General features: G+C 39.5%; 1 protein-coding gene across 2 annotated transcripts; it reads left to right on the forward strand.

Moving 5' to 3' along the window:
• Window positions 1-9,752: 9,752 nt before the first annotated feature.
• On the forward strand, window positions 9,753-15,317 carry LOC115210940 (39S ribosomal protein L11, mitochondrial). 2 transcript variants are annotated; one of them, XM_036501794.1, is made up of 4 exons: window positions 9,753-9,972; window positions 11,092-11,187; window positions 13,154-13,247; window positions 15,019-15,317. In XM_036501794.1, the coding sequence occupies exons 1-4, from the start codon at window positions 9,787-9,789 to the stop codon at window positions 15,279-15,281; spliced, it is 639 nt and encodes a 212-aa protein (XP_036357687.1). In that variant the 5' UTR covers window positions 9,753-9,786; the 3' UTR covers window positions 15,282-15,317. The 2 variants fall into 2 exon arrangements, with proteins under 2 accessions (XP_036357687.1, XP_029635591.1); XM_029779731.2 differs by having other exon boundaries at window positions 9,846-10,061.
• The last annotated feature ends 1,153 nt before the right edge of the window (window positions 15,318-16,470 follow it).

Raw genomic sequence — 16,470 nt, forward strand, 5'->3', positions numbered from 1 at the left:
CCATACAGCCATGCCTTTGCCTACAAGTGTGTTAATGTTGAGCAAAGCAAAAGGATTTCTCTTGCAAGTAAAATTGTTAAACAAAGGTATCTTTCAACATTGTAGCAAAGAGTTTATACTTCATCATTCAGTTTAATTACTGAAATCATATTGTCAGTTTTTCAGATTGAACTGCAACAATTATTCACTTTGCAACTTTGTGGTTTTAGTGTCAGTCTGACCGCATGGCACCTTCAGTAAGTGTCTCCTGCTATAGTTCCAGGCCAAATAATTCTTTATGAGTAAATTTAGTAGATTGAAATTTCCTGGCCACATGGTTCCGGGTGCAGTTTCACTGCATGGCACTTTGGGCAAGTGTCCTGTACTATAGCTTTGGGCCTACCAGAGCCTTGTGAGTGAATTTGCTAGATGAAAACTGAAAGAGGCCTCTGTGTGTGTGTGTGTGTGTATCTATCCTCCACCACCAACCTACAACTGGTGTTGGTGAATTTGTGTCCTCATAACTTAGCGGTTCAGCAAAAAAGACCAGTAGAATAAGTACTAGGTTTACAAAAATATAAGTGCTGATGTCGATTTGCTCACAGTGCCACAGCATAGCCACAGTCTAATGACTGAAACAAATAAAAAGACAGATAAAGATAGGCATTGTAAGATGTGGGCATGATTGTATGATTTTGGAAATTGCTTTGCAACCATGTTGTTAGGGGTTTCGTCCTTCTGTGTAGCACCCTCAGCAAATGTCTTCAACTATAGCCTCAGGATGACCAAATGACTTGAGTGAAATTTGATTTGCAGAAACTGTACAAAAGCCTGTTTAAACATTCATACTTATATTTGTATGTGTTTCTGCATATCTTCACTGGGTGAGTTAAAATGGTGATAACATCTATAATTATTACATCCCATAGATTGGTGGTTTCAGCATATATGAAGACCAGTGAAATAAAAGGGAAATTTTATTTTAAAAGCAAGTATCCGTTGGCAACAGGAAGAGAGCATTCATCCGTAAAATGTTACTTCATTAACTCACATTCAAACCATTTGCCAAAATTTAACCCTTTCACAGCCTGTGATTTTCAATTCAATGAAGAATTTGGTATAAAGTTTATGTTAAACTAGGGCTTGAAATTTAAAGGTACATAAACCTATGATGGAATGGTTTGAAATATGAACTATTTAATAAAAAGAAGAAAAAAAATTTTGAGTCTGAGGCTGGTTGGTATAAAATTTAAAAAGAAAATGAAGTGGGATATTTTAGAATCAAAATATCAATTCACAAAGTGTTTTGAGTTAAGGTCCTTTAGTTTGTCACCAGTTTTATGCTATCTTGCAATATCACCAGTGATGCATGTTCCCTACTTGTGAATTTGTGATCCAAAGGATTACATGCTTTGTCATCCAAAAAGTTATAACACACACACACACAAAAAAAAGGCAGAACTACTGCTATAAAGGTGGTTGTGCTCAGTACTAAAATACCAAATGTAAATTATGGGAGCACAAGTTCATAGTGATCAGAGGCTGACTGGAGGGTATCTGTAAGAGCAGCCATAAAATTAATTCATTCAAATGTGGAGAGCTCTCGAGTAGTAGCTGATAACTTCCATTACTTAGGTGACTTGTTACAAAATCCTAGTAAGAGTAAAAATGAAATGGAAGTCCATGGAGCTACTCAAATGAAGAGTGAAGTGCATGATAACCTGTGTGTGAAGTATGGTGTTGGATAGTAAGTGAAATATGTCCACTGATTCTGGATTGTTTACAAAAGCTAGAAAGGAATGAAGTAGACATTCTTTGTGGGATGTTTAATATTAGTGTACATAAACAGGCGTAGGAGTGGCTTTGTGGTAAGTAGCTTGCTTGCCAACCACATGGTTCTAGGTTCAGTCTCACTGTGTGGCACCTTGGGCAAGTGTTTTCTACTATAGCCTTGGGACGACCAAAGCCTTGTGAGTGGATTTGGTAGACAGAAAATGAAAGAAGCCTATCTATATGTGTATGTATGTATATATATATGCATATACATACATACATATACGTCTGTGTTTGTCCTCCCCAACATCACTTGACAACCGATGCTGGTGTATTTACGTCCCCGTAACTTAGCGGTTCGGCAAAAGAGACCGATAGAATAAGTACGAGGCTTACAAAGAATAAGTCCTGGGGTCGATTTGCTCGACTAAAGGCAGTGTTCCAGCATGGCCACAGACAAATGACTGAAACAAGTAAAAGAGTAAACAACAGAATGCATACTGAGAAAAAGGCTGACTATAAAAAAGAATCACATGTAGCATGCAAACGACTAGAAAACTGACATGGAGGAGGAAGACTTAAATAAGAGTGCAAATGGAAGAATCATGTAGACTACATGAGAAGTGGTGAAAGCTAATCCCCAGAGGCTGAACTTCACTGAGATGGAGAAAGGACTACAAGTAGCATGCTGTGCTAGAGGAGACCTATCAAAGTACAACATGCAATCATGGAAAGGTAAACCCGAAATATTGATTTCAAATTTTGGCACAAGGCCAGCAATTTCAGGAGGGTCTAAGTTGATTACATCAACCTCAGTGCTCAACTGGTACTTATTTTATCAACAAAAAAGTCATGGGCAAAGTTGACCTTGATGGAATTTGAACTTAGAATGTAGAAAAAGGACAAAATTCCACAGATTTTTGCTTGGTGTGCTAATTGTGCTGCCAGCTCACTGCTTAAGTGGACTTGAAATATTAATGATCATTTCCTCTACCAAGAAGTCACGCTATACACCACAGCAGTTTATAGTACGATCAGCATCGCCTTACTGGCATGTGAAAAAACATTCGAGCGAGGTCGTTGCCAGTGCTGCTGGACTGGCTCCTGTGCAGGTGGCACATAGAAAACACCATTTGAGTGTGGCTGTTGCCAGTACCGCCCAACTGGCACCAGTGCAGGTGGCACGTAAAAGCACCCGCTACACTCAGAGTGGTTGGCGTTAGGAAGGGCATCCAGCTGTAGAAACTCTGCCAGATCAAGATTGGAGCCTGGTGCAGCCATCTGGTTTGCCAGTCCTCGGTCAAATCGTCCAACCGATGCTAGCATGGAAAGCAGATGTTAAACGATGATGATTCAACCTACTCAACCAGGATCCATGTAAAATTTTGTTAGAAATTTATGAGCAATAAATTGCTTATACAACTACAATACACAAAATATTTTACTATTATACAATTAGGAATAATGCAGTAGGATATTTTTTTTATATGCATCGAATGTCTATGGAGGTCCAGTAGAGCAAAATAGGAATCTAAGAGATCCATAGCCAAAAGATGGTTGAGAACTGCTGATGTATATATATATATATATAAAACAGAGTTTGTGTGTACGTTCCTTATGGATTCGGAAACTGAGTTGCCAATTTTGACGTGTGAGGTATCAAAAGATTCAGTAATCTTTCGGCTGCCAAATAGTGTATTTTTGCACAACTCTTTTTTTTTTTTTCTACAAAAATAACCTCAAAAACTAGGTTGGGTCCCACAATTTTGAGGTCTTTAGCTAAAGGAGGCAGCTCTGCCTGAACAATCTTTATGTCTTAGAGCATAATGAGAAAATGTTTAAAATATTTAGAGTTTTACCAGGAAATGAAGCTTCGAAGCTATGCCGTCAACTTAGTATTATTTAGTAGATAATCTTTTGATGTGAAGTATATTTGTGTTTTGTTTAGTCCACAGTTGCCACTGATGCAGCAGACCTTTTTTTTTTATTCCTGCATTGTGTACCACCACTGGTACATAGTATAAATTTTTAAAAACTGATATTTTAATGAACCTGATCGTTATTATACATGATTTATGTTTTAGAAATGAAGGCTAATAACTAGATTTTGCAAATTTATAACATATATTCCTGTTTCATTATGAAAACTTATCAATAATAATGAAGTAAAATATGTAATAAGAAAAAGCAACTGAGCAAGATGCTGGTGAGGCTTAATGGCTAAACTCAGAGATGTGTTTAACCCTTTCATTACTGTATTTATTTTGAGATTTTCTGTGTTTCTTTCAGTTAATTTTAAATATAACAAAGAACTTAGTAAAATAACTTAGTTATCATTCAGCTAGTGTTATGAACATAAATTGTGGCTTAGGTTTGGTGGAAGATTTTAATTCAAAACTTACGAAAACAAGACATTTGTACTCAGAGCCAGAACCGGTTTAAGCCGAGTTGGTAACGAAAGGGTTAAAGTGTTAAGAACTCTGTTGAAATTATTAACTTATGCCATAGGAGCATCAGGCAGTTATATGGTATTGCAACAGTAAACTTCTAATATATGTAAGGATTGGCTCGGCAGAATGAAGTTCTGGTGGCCAAATGCCAACACTTGTTTGTAGACGAATTGCTGCCAAAACTATTCCTTTCCATCCCACCATGTACACACTGAATGTGAAAGTACTACCAGTTTCATCAAAAGCAACAAGGCCACCAGATTGGAAATGTATTCTTCATTATGCTCAAATATTCCATCCTAAAGCTTGCTCTTCAGTCGTTCATTTTCATCTGTCTCCACAGGGATATAACCCGATCAGTGTATTCCATTCCCTCAGAGAAGAACAACTTGAGCCAGCCAATTACTCTCCTGCCACACTCTTCATATGTAAAATGTGAGGGAGACGGCTATTAACAGCCTCCAATATCTTAAACCCCTCTCTCTTCCTTTTTAAAGACCACCAATATGGCTTTTATAAAACCAGGTCTACTGTAGACCTCTCTTGTGTCATCAGTGACTCTCACTCTCAAGAAATTTGGCGAATAATGCTGTTTTTGTCTTTCCACTGTGTCTGGCAATGAAATTCCTGTCAGTTGCCCTTTCACGGGTTCCATCCATCTCAACTCTTGAATCAATGGTTTCCTGTCTGATCATATTACTGCAATGGACTGATGTAAGTCTCTCTGACCCACATTCTATCAACTTGAGCATGCTCTAGAGTCCGGTTTCTTCCTTCTGTACATTCAAGATTTACTTGCCATCACTTCTACATCACACACCAAACCTTGACTCAGCCTAAACCTAAAAGGATAAAATGGAGGAGACTAGCAAGAAAAACAGATAGTGACAGCTTTATCTGTTGGTGTGTTAAGAACTCGGTAACAATATTTTGGAAAAGAAATAAAAAAAAATTTTTTTTTAATTTAGTAGTTTGTCCAATTAACTATTTGAAAATAAATGCCATCCACTTGGTGACTGTAATATCCCAAACATGTATCTATCTTTTTATCACTTCAATACGAGGATCAGCTGAAATGTTCATAAGTTGACCCAGATACTATTATAGAATGTGACGAAATGAGGTTTATTTTTCAACATTGTCCCCTTTGTGGCCCACACATTTCCATTGGATCCCATTAGTGACGATGTCCTCAGTTGACGAACTATGGTCGTCCCTCAAAGCATATGTAATCTGGTTGACTGACCAAGCAGTTCCCGTTGGGCTTCCCAATAAGAAGAAACACAAGCCCTGGGTGACGAAGAAGGTTAAACGAGAACTTCGACTCAGAGATATTGCTTGGGCTAAATTCAAAGATCTAGATTCGACTGCAGCTTTTGAGGTGTACAAAACTCAACGAGACCGAGCCGTGAAAATTGAAAAAGAAGAACACTTCAGATATGAATACAGAATCGCGGCAAACGCCAGTCGCAATCCAAAAACCTTCTTTGCCCATGTCCAACGGAATTCCCGCTTGAACAACCAAATTGCAACGTTGGTAGACTCAACAGGTGTATCGATTGAGGACCCTTATCAGCAGAGTCAGTTATTTGCCAAGGCTTTTTCAACTATTTTCAAACAAGATGATCGTCGTGAACCCCCTCCATTTGATAGATCGGTACCTCCAATGCCTAGATCGGGCATCACTCGGGACGAAGTCAAACGCGTTATTCAAGGCCTCGATGTCAACAAGGGTCACGGCATACACCCACAGGTTATCAAAGCGTTGGCTCCGGTCATCTGCGAACCTTGAACACTTCTATTCAATATGTCATTGGCGACGGGTGTTGTACCTGCGGACTGGAGAACAGCGATAATCTGCCCAATTTTCAAGAAAGGGAGTTGCGAAGACCCGCTTACCTACCGACCAGTTTCCCTTACTTCAATAATCAGCAAGATGTTCGAAACCATCCTTAAGAAAAGTATGTTGCTCCACCTCCAAAACACAGCCTCTATCTCCGATTCCCAACACAGCTTCGTGCCGAAGAGATCAAGCTTGACCAACTTACTGGTAATGGAAGAATTGGTGACACGTATCCTGGATGATGGTGATGCTGTTGACATCGTTTTATTGGACTTTGTCAAAGCTTTTGACTCGGTTAACCACCACCTATTACTTGTCAAGCTTCAAGCATATAGTTTCCATCCGGATATTGTACGATGGGTTGGTGCCTTCCTCTCAGATCGCTCCTTCCAAGTTAATGGTTCGCTGTCCGACGTCTCCAGTGCGAGCAGTGGTGTGCCTCAAGGTTCAGTGCTTGGGCCCCTATTATTTTTAGTCTTCATAAATGACTTGCCCGATGACCTCATGCAACATACCCTTCTATTTGCCGATGATGTCAAACTGGTCGCTCCTCGTGGTGATATAGATGATCTTCGTCGATGCCTCCACCAAGTTTAGAGATGGTCTAACGAATGGGACCTGTGTCTAAACATGTCAAAGTGCTGTCATCTGCCTGTTGGCTCTTCTGCAACTCAACTTGATTTCGAGCCGGGTCGTCTGCTGCTGGAGAGGACCAACCAGGTAAAGGACCTGGGTATCTTGGTGGATTCTTCCTTTTCGCCTTCGGCCCAGTGCGTCCATGCTGCCAACAAAGCACGCTGAGTTCTGTTTTTGATTCGACAGTCATTCGGAATTCTCGCAGCAGCCATATTCCTACCACTCTATGTCACGCTGGTGAGACCCATATTGGAGTACGGGATTCAAGCCTCTTCTCCTTATCTCCTCAAAAACATACATCATCTCGAAAGAGTCCAGAAGCTGGCTACCCGCATGGTTCTTGGTCTCAAGCATTTGTCTTATGAAGGCTGAAGACGCTCGACCTTTATTCTCTAGAAAAACGCCACCACCGCGGTGATCTCATTCTTGCTCACAACATCATAAGCGGAAAGTGTAACCTCTCGAAAGAGCTGTTCTTCACTCCTGCTCCAAAGCGTCGGCTGCAGGGTCACTCCGAAAAGCTCTATCTGCGACGATTTCATCTCAATCGAAGGAGAGGGGCTTTCTCCGTCCGGGTTGCGGATCCGTGGAATAAGCTGCCGGACGATATAGTGAAGATGCCGACGACCGCTCGGTTCAAAGTCTCTCTTGACCAGAAATGGCCTGAACTCTTTGCATGAACACCCTCCCTGTACATAACTCCATGTCCCCCTACATGGCCTTGCTTTTTGCTTTTTGAGCCAAAAAATCAACTTAACTTACCATGTTGGGCAAGAAAGTCATCAGCAGCCTATATGACATTAGTGCAATACTAGTTCCCAGCCAAGTGCTTTTTCATGTTGGGGAATATGGGGCCAAATCAAGAGAATAGGGAGGGTGATCAATCAATTTAAAGCCACAGTTACACACAGCAACCATTGAAACCAAGGACTTGTGTGCTACGACATTGTCCTCATGAAACCAAACCTCTTTTGTCAGTTTTCTGCGCATTTGGTCTTCATAGCCTTTCGTAATTACCTCAGCAATTTGGGATGGTACCCACCATTGATGGTGTGGCCCTTTTGAAAATAATTTTGCATCCCCCCAAAACAGGCCATCACCTTCTCTGTAGATAAAACAACCTTGGCTTTTTGGGAGCAGGTAAGGAGAAGTGTTTCCACTGAATGGATTGTCTCTTTGTCTCTGGTTCAAAGAGATGCTGACAACACTCATCCTGGCTTAAGAAATGTTCAAAGAAACTAGCTGGATCTGCTTTAAATAATGTCAGATTTTCCTGTGATATGATCAGCCAGGTGTGCTTTTGATTAGGTGTCAATAGATGTGACATCTACCGAGCAGAAACTTACCAAGCTCATTGTTCAGAACATTCTCAGCTCTCTTACAAGATATTCTAGTAGCATTGGCTATCAATCACATGTCATCCATCACTGAGTTAAACACGATCAATATTTTCATTAACGGTGACAGTTGCAGGACGTCCAGGCTTTGGGTCAACCTCCAGACTCTCCCCTCCTCTCCTAAACTCAGCTGCCCACTTTTGTACTGTTGATAAAGCTGGAGTGTCATACCCTAATGCAGCAACAATGTCAACATGAATATTGGTGGCTAAACCGTTTTACCACAGGTGCAGGATAACAACACGATGCCAAATTTTGTCCATTTTCAAGGAATGTTGCTGCCAGTTACTTTTGAAGTGTTCTTTGAACAGTCAGATATCATTTTACTTGGAAAGAAGCAATGCAGCTGTTAATAAAATGTGTTGAAATTAATGCATGCAATATTCTGTAGCTCTTGCACCACTTCTTTGTAGTTAGCTTGTGAACTTCTCGGATCACCCTCGTATTATAAAAAGTAAATGAAAGTTTAGCGCTCGTTCAACTGAAGTGTAATAGTCAAATTGATTTGGATCTTCTCGGTTTGAACGGCAGTTTTTAACATAATTTCTAGGTAACTAAAAAATTTTAAACTTCGTATACTGGTAGAATGTGTTTATAAAACATCTTTTTCTCTTGGCTTTATTGAGAAAATTCTATAGTTTGTAAGATATTTGTTGTTTTTTTCTTCAATTTCTGCAATTTCAACCAATCAGCGACGTCTATTGAGTTAAAAAGCATTCTGTGCTGTATGAATATGTCCCTCGTTTAAGAAACAGATTGGGTTTATTTATATTTCTGAAGAAAAAAAGATACCCTTCCCCCAAAACCCTAACCCTAAAACAGATTGAAATGCAATAGATCGATACTAGGGTCATAATTATGGGGGACAATTTCATATGACATCGCTAGAAAAAACAGCCGTTCAAACCGAAAAGATCCTAGTTTATGAACTTATCAGACCACCCTCGTATTATAAAAAGTAAATAAAAGTTTAGCGCTTATACATCTGAAGTGCAATAGTCAAATTGATTCCGAAGGAATCCAAACATTCTGCCCCAATTCTTAAATTAGTCCTAGTTTGGTTTATCGTATCCTCTAACCTTTTAGGTCATTTCGATGTCACTCAGACTTGTTTATGCTGTGGTATAACTAAGGAAAACTAACTTTATTCCTCTACATAGAAAGATTAAAATGAAACTCTCGTCCAAATTCGGACGAGCTATTTGAATTGTATGTTTTAGTCTTCTTTCACAAGTCAGCATCTTTCACAAGTAATAGGAGATGAAGTGTCGATGTCTCATTTGGTTACACGATCAATGTATGTTAGAAAGGCGGCGAGCTGGCAGAAACGTTAGCACGCCGGGCGAAATGCGTAGCCCTATTTCGTCTGCCGTTACGTCATAACTTTGCCTTTCATCCTTTCGGGGTCGATAAATTAACTACCAGTTACCCACTGGGGTCGATATAATCGACTTAATCCGTTTGTCTGTCCTCTCTGTTTTTAGCCCCTTGTGGATAATAAAGAAATAGGTATTTCGCCTGCCATTACATTCTGGGTTCAAATTCCGCCGAGGTCGACTTTGCCTTTCATCCTTTTGGGGTCGATAAATTAAGTACCAGTTACGCACTGGCGTCGATGTAATCGATTTAATCCCTTTGTCTGTCCCCTCTATGTTTAGTCCCTTGTGGGTAATAAAGAAACAGATCACGCTATGTGAGACTCGTGTTCATGTCATCTGCTCTCATTTTGCAACCCAATTACTTTAAAAAAAGTGAAATTGTAAGACAGTCAGGATTATGTCTCTTGATCAAGGGAGATAATCGACACAAACGACATTCAGCAAGATGGCTTCTAAAGCTGGGAGAAAATTTGGGAAAGCTGCTGGCATGGCTGGTAAACAAGTTATGGATAAAAGTAAGCAGAGGCAAACTCAGACCTTAAAACCTATTATACCATGTGGCAAAGCTGTAGCTGCTCCGCCATTAGGACCTCGACTCGGGCAGGTAAGTCTCAGAATATAGTCAAGGTTGTTTAAGGGCACGTGTATAAATATCGGTCGTGTTTTTGTTTTCCCCTTATATTTAGATAGTTGTTTGAATAATTCGAAAAGCTACGACATTGAAAGCAGTACACAAGTTAGAGGTATTTGTGTTTAAGAAGGCGGCGAGCTGGCAGAAACGTCAGCACGCCGGGCGAAATGCGTAGCCGTTAGGTTCTGAGTTCAAATTCCGCTGAGGTCGACTTTGCCTTTCATCCTTTCGGGGTCGATAAATTAAGTACCAGTTACGCACTGGGGTCGATGTAATCGACTTAAACCGTTTGTCTGTCCTCTCTGTTTTTAGCCCCTTGTGGTTACTAAAGAAATAGGTATTTGTGTTTAAGTGGACTTCGTTGAATATTGTTTTTACTTTGTTTACTGTCAATAATTCGAAGTCAACTTTGTCTTTCACCCATTCATTGTCCTGTATAGGCTAAACTAAGGGCCCTGGCACAATTTCACTTTTCGTATCAACTGCATGAACCCTTCCTCCGAAAAAAATGTCTGTGTAAGAAATGCAAATAACTAGTGCAACTGTAGTTAAACATAATTTCATACTAGCGATGCAGGTATCAGTTGAGACTAAAAGAAAAAACAAAAACATTGTGTATTTCTAGGGTTCTGGTTCGGTATCGATTTCTGTTTGGAATTATCTCCTTAGAACGTCGCTTGATATAGTAATTTGAAACATCAATTATCTACCAGAGAATATTTGGGATACCTTAATCAGAAACTACCCATTTTAAACTTGGTGTCCCAAAGCGAACCAAAATAACAATAGATGTAAGATTTAAAAAAATTCTTATTGCATTTCTTTAATATTGTATGAATGAATATACGTGTATGGTGAAAGTACCATTCTGTCTAGAGATTTCATAACTTATTTTCTTGTAACAGTATGTTTAAACTAAATTCAACAGTTTAGTCATTCCTCTGTTATTGTGATCCCTTATGACCGTTGTATCCTATAATCTAAATGTTTCTGTTTTCTACAGCTTGGTGTTGCGATAGGAACGTTTTGTAGAGATTTTAATGAAAAGACTGCTCATTTTAAACCTGGCATCCCAATGCGTACCAAAATCACTGTAAATGTAAGATTATTTTTGTTTTATTATTCTTTTGTAAAAAAGATATAATTTACAGCTCTGTAATCTGGTACACTTCTGTTTAAACCATTTCACCACTCTTTTGCATATGTAAATAAATATTAAATGTTAACTTTTCATCTAGTTATTAAAGAAACGTCTCCTCATAATTGAATCACTTTCGGTAGTTATTGATTATCATCATTGTTTAATATCCATTTTCCATGCCCATGCATGCATAGGTAGGACGGTTGACAGGAGCTAGCCAGGTAGAAGACTACCCTAGACTACTGTGTCTGTTTTTATGGTTGAATGCTCTTCCTAACATCAACCACTCTTCAGAGTTGACTCGGTGCTTTTTACGTAGCACTAACACAGACAAAGTTAGTTTTGGCATGATTTTTACAGCTGGATGCCCTTCCAAATGCCAGCCACTTTCCACTGTGGACTGGATGCTTTTTATGTGGTACCGGCACTGATTAGTTTGTATAAAATAAATCACATTGTTGGGAACTTTATCTTCGACTTTAGTTGGGCCACATTTCAAAGAATGTGAGGGTATTGCATGTGTGAGGTGTTAACTATGTTGAGCAATAAGCCTAACAAAACTACTGGGTTATGTTAAGTCTATCACATTCACTTGTTTCTCAGGTATTTTTTATGGAATTCAGTCTTTTGTATGTATATAGTCCAGGCCCTTCGTCAGCCTGAACGAGACGACTGGATGCTGATGAATAGGTACAACTGACTGGACATTCAGCCTGTTTTGGCAACTGCACTTTTTGGTGTTGGAGGCAAACCCACAGAAATATATACATAGATACAAAGAGAGAGACAGACATATTGGTATTAATTGAACGCACTTAACATAAACATTTTCCTTCTCATACGCATAGAGAAATATGCTCATATTCACATAAATAGAAACAAAGAGGAAGGGAAGGAGAGAACAAGAGGAACATTAGCATGCCTGTTATCAAATAAGTCCATATCGAATCAGCAACACCAAAATAGCTGTGGCAAAACATCTCATACCCCTTTGTCAGGGAAGGGTTAGGGCTCTATTCTTGCAAAGAGAGAAAGCTACAAAGAATGAGGGAAGGAAATTGACTGAAATGAGTATTGAAACTGCATGGAAAGCAGTTTTCCAAGCGCTTACTGCCATTATTTAGTACAGGTTTGTATTAGAATCAGAAGGGCTGTGAGACTAAGATGCTGTGCTATTGACCGCATTCTAATGAGTTTAGACTTTGGTATGGTACATAACTTTAATTACCCTAGTTTGCCTGATTAATCCAAAACATTTCATAGCTGAGTATATAAAAAAAATGGGTAAAGGGGAGAGGAACAGATATTAAGAAGGTGATATAGATCTTATTTGAGATGGAAATTTGGCTGAATGATACTGAAGCACAGTAGTGACCAAGATGATTTGTAAGCTAACAAATCAAATTTTAGTAAATATGAAAATAGCATAAACAGGGGTGATTAAAGATGGGAGAAAAAAAGATAAGAGGATAGATTAGTGGTTGTTTATTGTATTCACTATTAAACAGTTTGTGGAGGCGTGTGGCTTAGTGGTTAGGGTGTCAGCACCATGATCGTAAGATTGTGGTTTCGATTCCTGGACAGGGCAACGCATTTTGTTCTTGAGCAAAACACTTCATTTCACGTTGCTCCAGTCCACTCAGCTGGCAAAAATGAGTAATGCTGCGATGGACTGGCGTCCCGTCCAGCTGGGGAACACATACGCCATAGAAACCGGGGCTCATGAGCCTGGCTAGGCTTTGAAAGGGTGCATTTATTGTATTCACTATTAAACAGTTTAAGCTGTGTTGTGATATTCACAATATTTAATTTTGATCATTTTGTCAGATTATTTTTCTTCTCAATTGTAATTATAAACTATTTTCTTGTGTGATAGGAAAATATTTCTATTAATCAACTTATCATCCAATGTTTTATCTATTAGCCTGATCGCAGTTACCAACTTGATTTGTTAACTCCACCAACATCATATTTCCTCAAACAAGCAGCAGGCATAGAGAAAGCAGCTATGGTGGGAGGTAAGATGTGTTTTATTTTGAATTAGTTTCTACAGTCGCGTGTGTGTGTGTCTGTGTGGCTTTACCATTCAATGTCTGTTTTCCATGCTAGCATGGATTGGACAGTTTCATAGGAGTTGGCTTTCTAGAGAACTGTGCAAAGCTCCTGTGTCTGTTTTGGGCATGGCTTCTATGGTTGGATGCCCTTCCTAATGCCATCCACTTTACAGAATGTATTGGATGTTTTTTTTACAGGCATTGGCACTGGTGAGGTCACCAAATAACTAGCAAAACAAACTTCCTCATTAAGTGGGTGCAGTATTGAGGGCTGTGGCTTTAATGCCAGGTGATGAGAGGTGTGTACAATTTAAAATAAAAAAAGCGGCTTTTTGTGTTGTTGCAGGGGCTAGAGTCGGTTATCTTTTATCTAATCTATAAAATGAAGAAGGTGAACATTGATATAAATTGGATTTTTATGTAAAAAGGGGTCTAAATGGGGTTGGAAGGGGATTAAAATTTACAGGAGGGGGTAACTTGAGTCGAGAAATTGATTGGGAGACATTTTGGGAAGCTACAGTGGTTGCTTTGCTGTGAAAACAGGGATTTTATTGATTTTGGGGGTCTAGATTGGACACCTTTTGCCCGTTTTCAATCAAATTTTCAACATGGTAAAGTGAAAGCGGATTTGTAATTTAAGCGCAGAAAATGGGTTTGAAATTTTGAAAATTAAGGCAAGATTTAAGAAACAGAAAGTAACAAGCACACCCACACCTGTGCGCAGAGCGGGTCACCTTAAGCTAGTCAACCATATTAATTCTGATTTAAACAGTCTAAAAGGAAGCAACTCCCAATTTTTGGTTTTCTTTTTCTGTCCTCTTATCCTTTTTGGGACTTTTTTTTTTCAAAAAGCACTGACCATGTTGTATATTTGTGTCTGAAAGTTTGCTTGAAAATACACAAGATGCTATATAAGCTTGTCCAACAATTGTGTTTCCACAACATGGAACTAACAGTGGCTTGAATTTAAATCCTGTGTATATTAAATGATATCTCTCGCTGGATGAGGTACGTTTTTGTTGATCACACCAATAGCAGAACAGTACATTTTATATATATATATATATAAAATAACTTCTTTAACTGAACCAGTTAAACAAAAGTGGATGTTAATTGATGATACTGGTTATTATTCAAATTTTTTCTAATTTATATATATATAATATATTATATTTTGTGAAATTTGATTTAGTATTTCTGAATTGAATTTTTCCCTTAAGTTTGGAATAATGAGTGTGTGTGTGTTTTCTTGATATCACATAATGGTTGTATACGACCATCACCATCATGCTAGTGAGTTTCCAGTTTTTTGTAGAAAACATGTCTAGCTATGAGACAATATTATCCTGCTTGGAAACAGTTAGTTAGTTAGTTAATTTTGGCTCAAAAGCAAATAGCAAGGCCATGTAGGGGGACATGGAGTTAAGTACAGGGTGGTGTTCATGTAAAGAGTTCAGGCCACTTGAAGTCAAGGGAGGCTTTGAACAAAGCGGTCGTCGGCATCTTCACTATCTCGTCTGGCAGCTTGTTCCACGGATCTGCAACCCGGACGGAGAAAGCTCCTGAGAGTTGGCAACAGAGAGGACGCCTAGCTGTAAAAAGATTTACCTCTACAAATTCTGACTGAACCTGTTAAACAAAAGTGGATGGTAATTGATGATGCTGGTTATTATTTCAAAGATTGGTAATAAAAGATTGTATTACTTCTGAATAATTCCTTTTATTTTCATTTCAGGAGGTGAAGTATCTGGAAAGCTTACCTTAAAACATATTTATGAAATTGCTAAAATTAAAAGTGAAGATCCAGCATTCTTAGGTCAATCCTTGCAGAACATTTGTAAGGGCCTTATTGGAACATGCCGGTCATGTGGCATTAAGGTTGTCCCGTCACTAGATGTTGAGGAATACACTGAATTTTTGGAGGAGAGACGTGCTTTTGTGAAAGCAGAAGAAGAGAGACTTGAAGAACTGAAGCAGGCAAAGATGTTACGAATATGAGACATAGAGAAGAAAATAAAATATTTTTTAAAAAAAGAAAGGGATATATCTTAACTCTGTAATTTTCTACTGTTTGCTGGTGCACTTATCACATTTGATAGTCCTGGGGTCGATTTGCTTGACCCAATACCAAAACATGTCACGAGTATGACATGTTTTGGTATTGCTGACTTATTTAACCCGACATGTTTTGATGTTTCTCTCTCCTCACCTTGCTCTATGTTTGTGTGTGTGCATCTTTGTCTTTATGTGTATGAGGAGAGGGAAAGTGCTTACAGCAAATCTGTTCAATTAATATACAGGGTGTCCATTAAGTCATGGTGCAATGCTACCAAATTACTCCATTTCTAAGCTTGAACAATCAGAACTGATAGAGAATACAGTTTTTCAACAAGGTGGGGCACCTTGTCACTTTGCTTTGCAGGTTAGGTAGTTTCTAACTAGAAGGCAGCGAGCTGGCAGAAACGTTAGCACGCCGGGCGGAATGCGTAGCCGTATTTCGTCTGCCATTACATTCTGAGTTCAAATTCCGCCGAGGTCTACTTTGCCTTTCATCCTTTCGGGGTCGATTATATAAGTACTAGATACGCACTGGGGTCAATATAATCGACTTAATCTGTTTGTTCCCTCTGTGTGTGTAGCCCCTTGTGGGCAGTAAAGAAATAGGTTAGGTAGTTTCTGAATGAGAAATTCCCTAACAGCCCACTTATGGATGCCTTTCCTCCCTTGGACACAAAGACCTGTTGAGGCAAGCGAAGTCGATATCGAACCTCATCTGACGACAGGCACCCATGCCAACCCCCTCTGCTTGCGAAGACATGTTGGGGCAAGTGAAATCGGAATCGAAATTGAACCAATCCTATGACTAGCACCCGGCAGATGCCAGGGTCCCTGGACAGGTGGTACGTAAAAAGCACTATCCGAATCTTGGCCGATGCCAGCGCCGCCTCGACTGGCTTCCGTGCCGGTGGCACGTAAAATGCACCAATCCAACCGTGGCCATTGCCAGCCTCGCCTGGCACCTGTGCGGGTGGCACGTAAAAAGCACCCACTACACTCACGGAGTGGTTGGCATTAGGAAGGGCATCCAGCTGTAGAAACATTGCCAGATAAGACTGGAGCCTGGTGCAGCCTTCTGGCTTCCCAGATCCCCGGTCGAACCGTCCAACCCATGCTAGCATGGAGAACG

The sequence above is a fragment of the Octopus sinensis genome, linkage group LG4, assembly GCF_006345805.1.
Source record: "Octopus sinensis linkage group LG4, ASM634580v1, whole genome shotgun sequence".
In the NCBI taxonomy this organism is placed as follows: domain Eukaryota; kingdom Metazoa; phylum Mollusca; class Cephalopoda; order Octopoda; family Octopodidae; genus Octopus; species Octopus sinensis.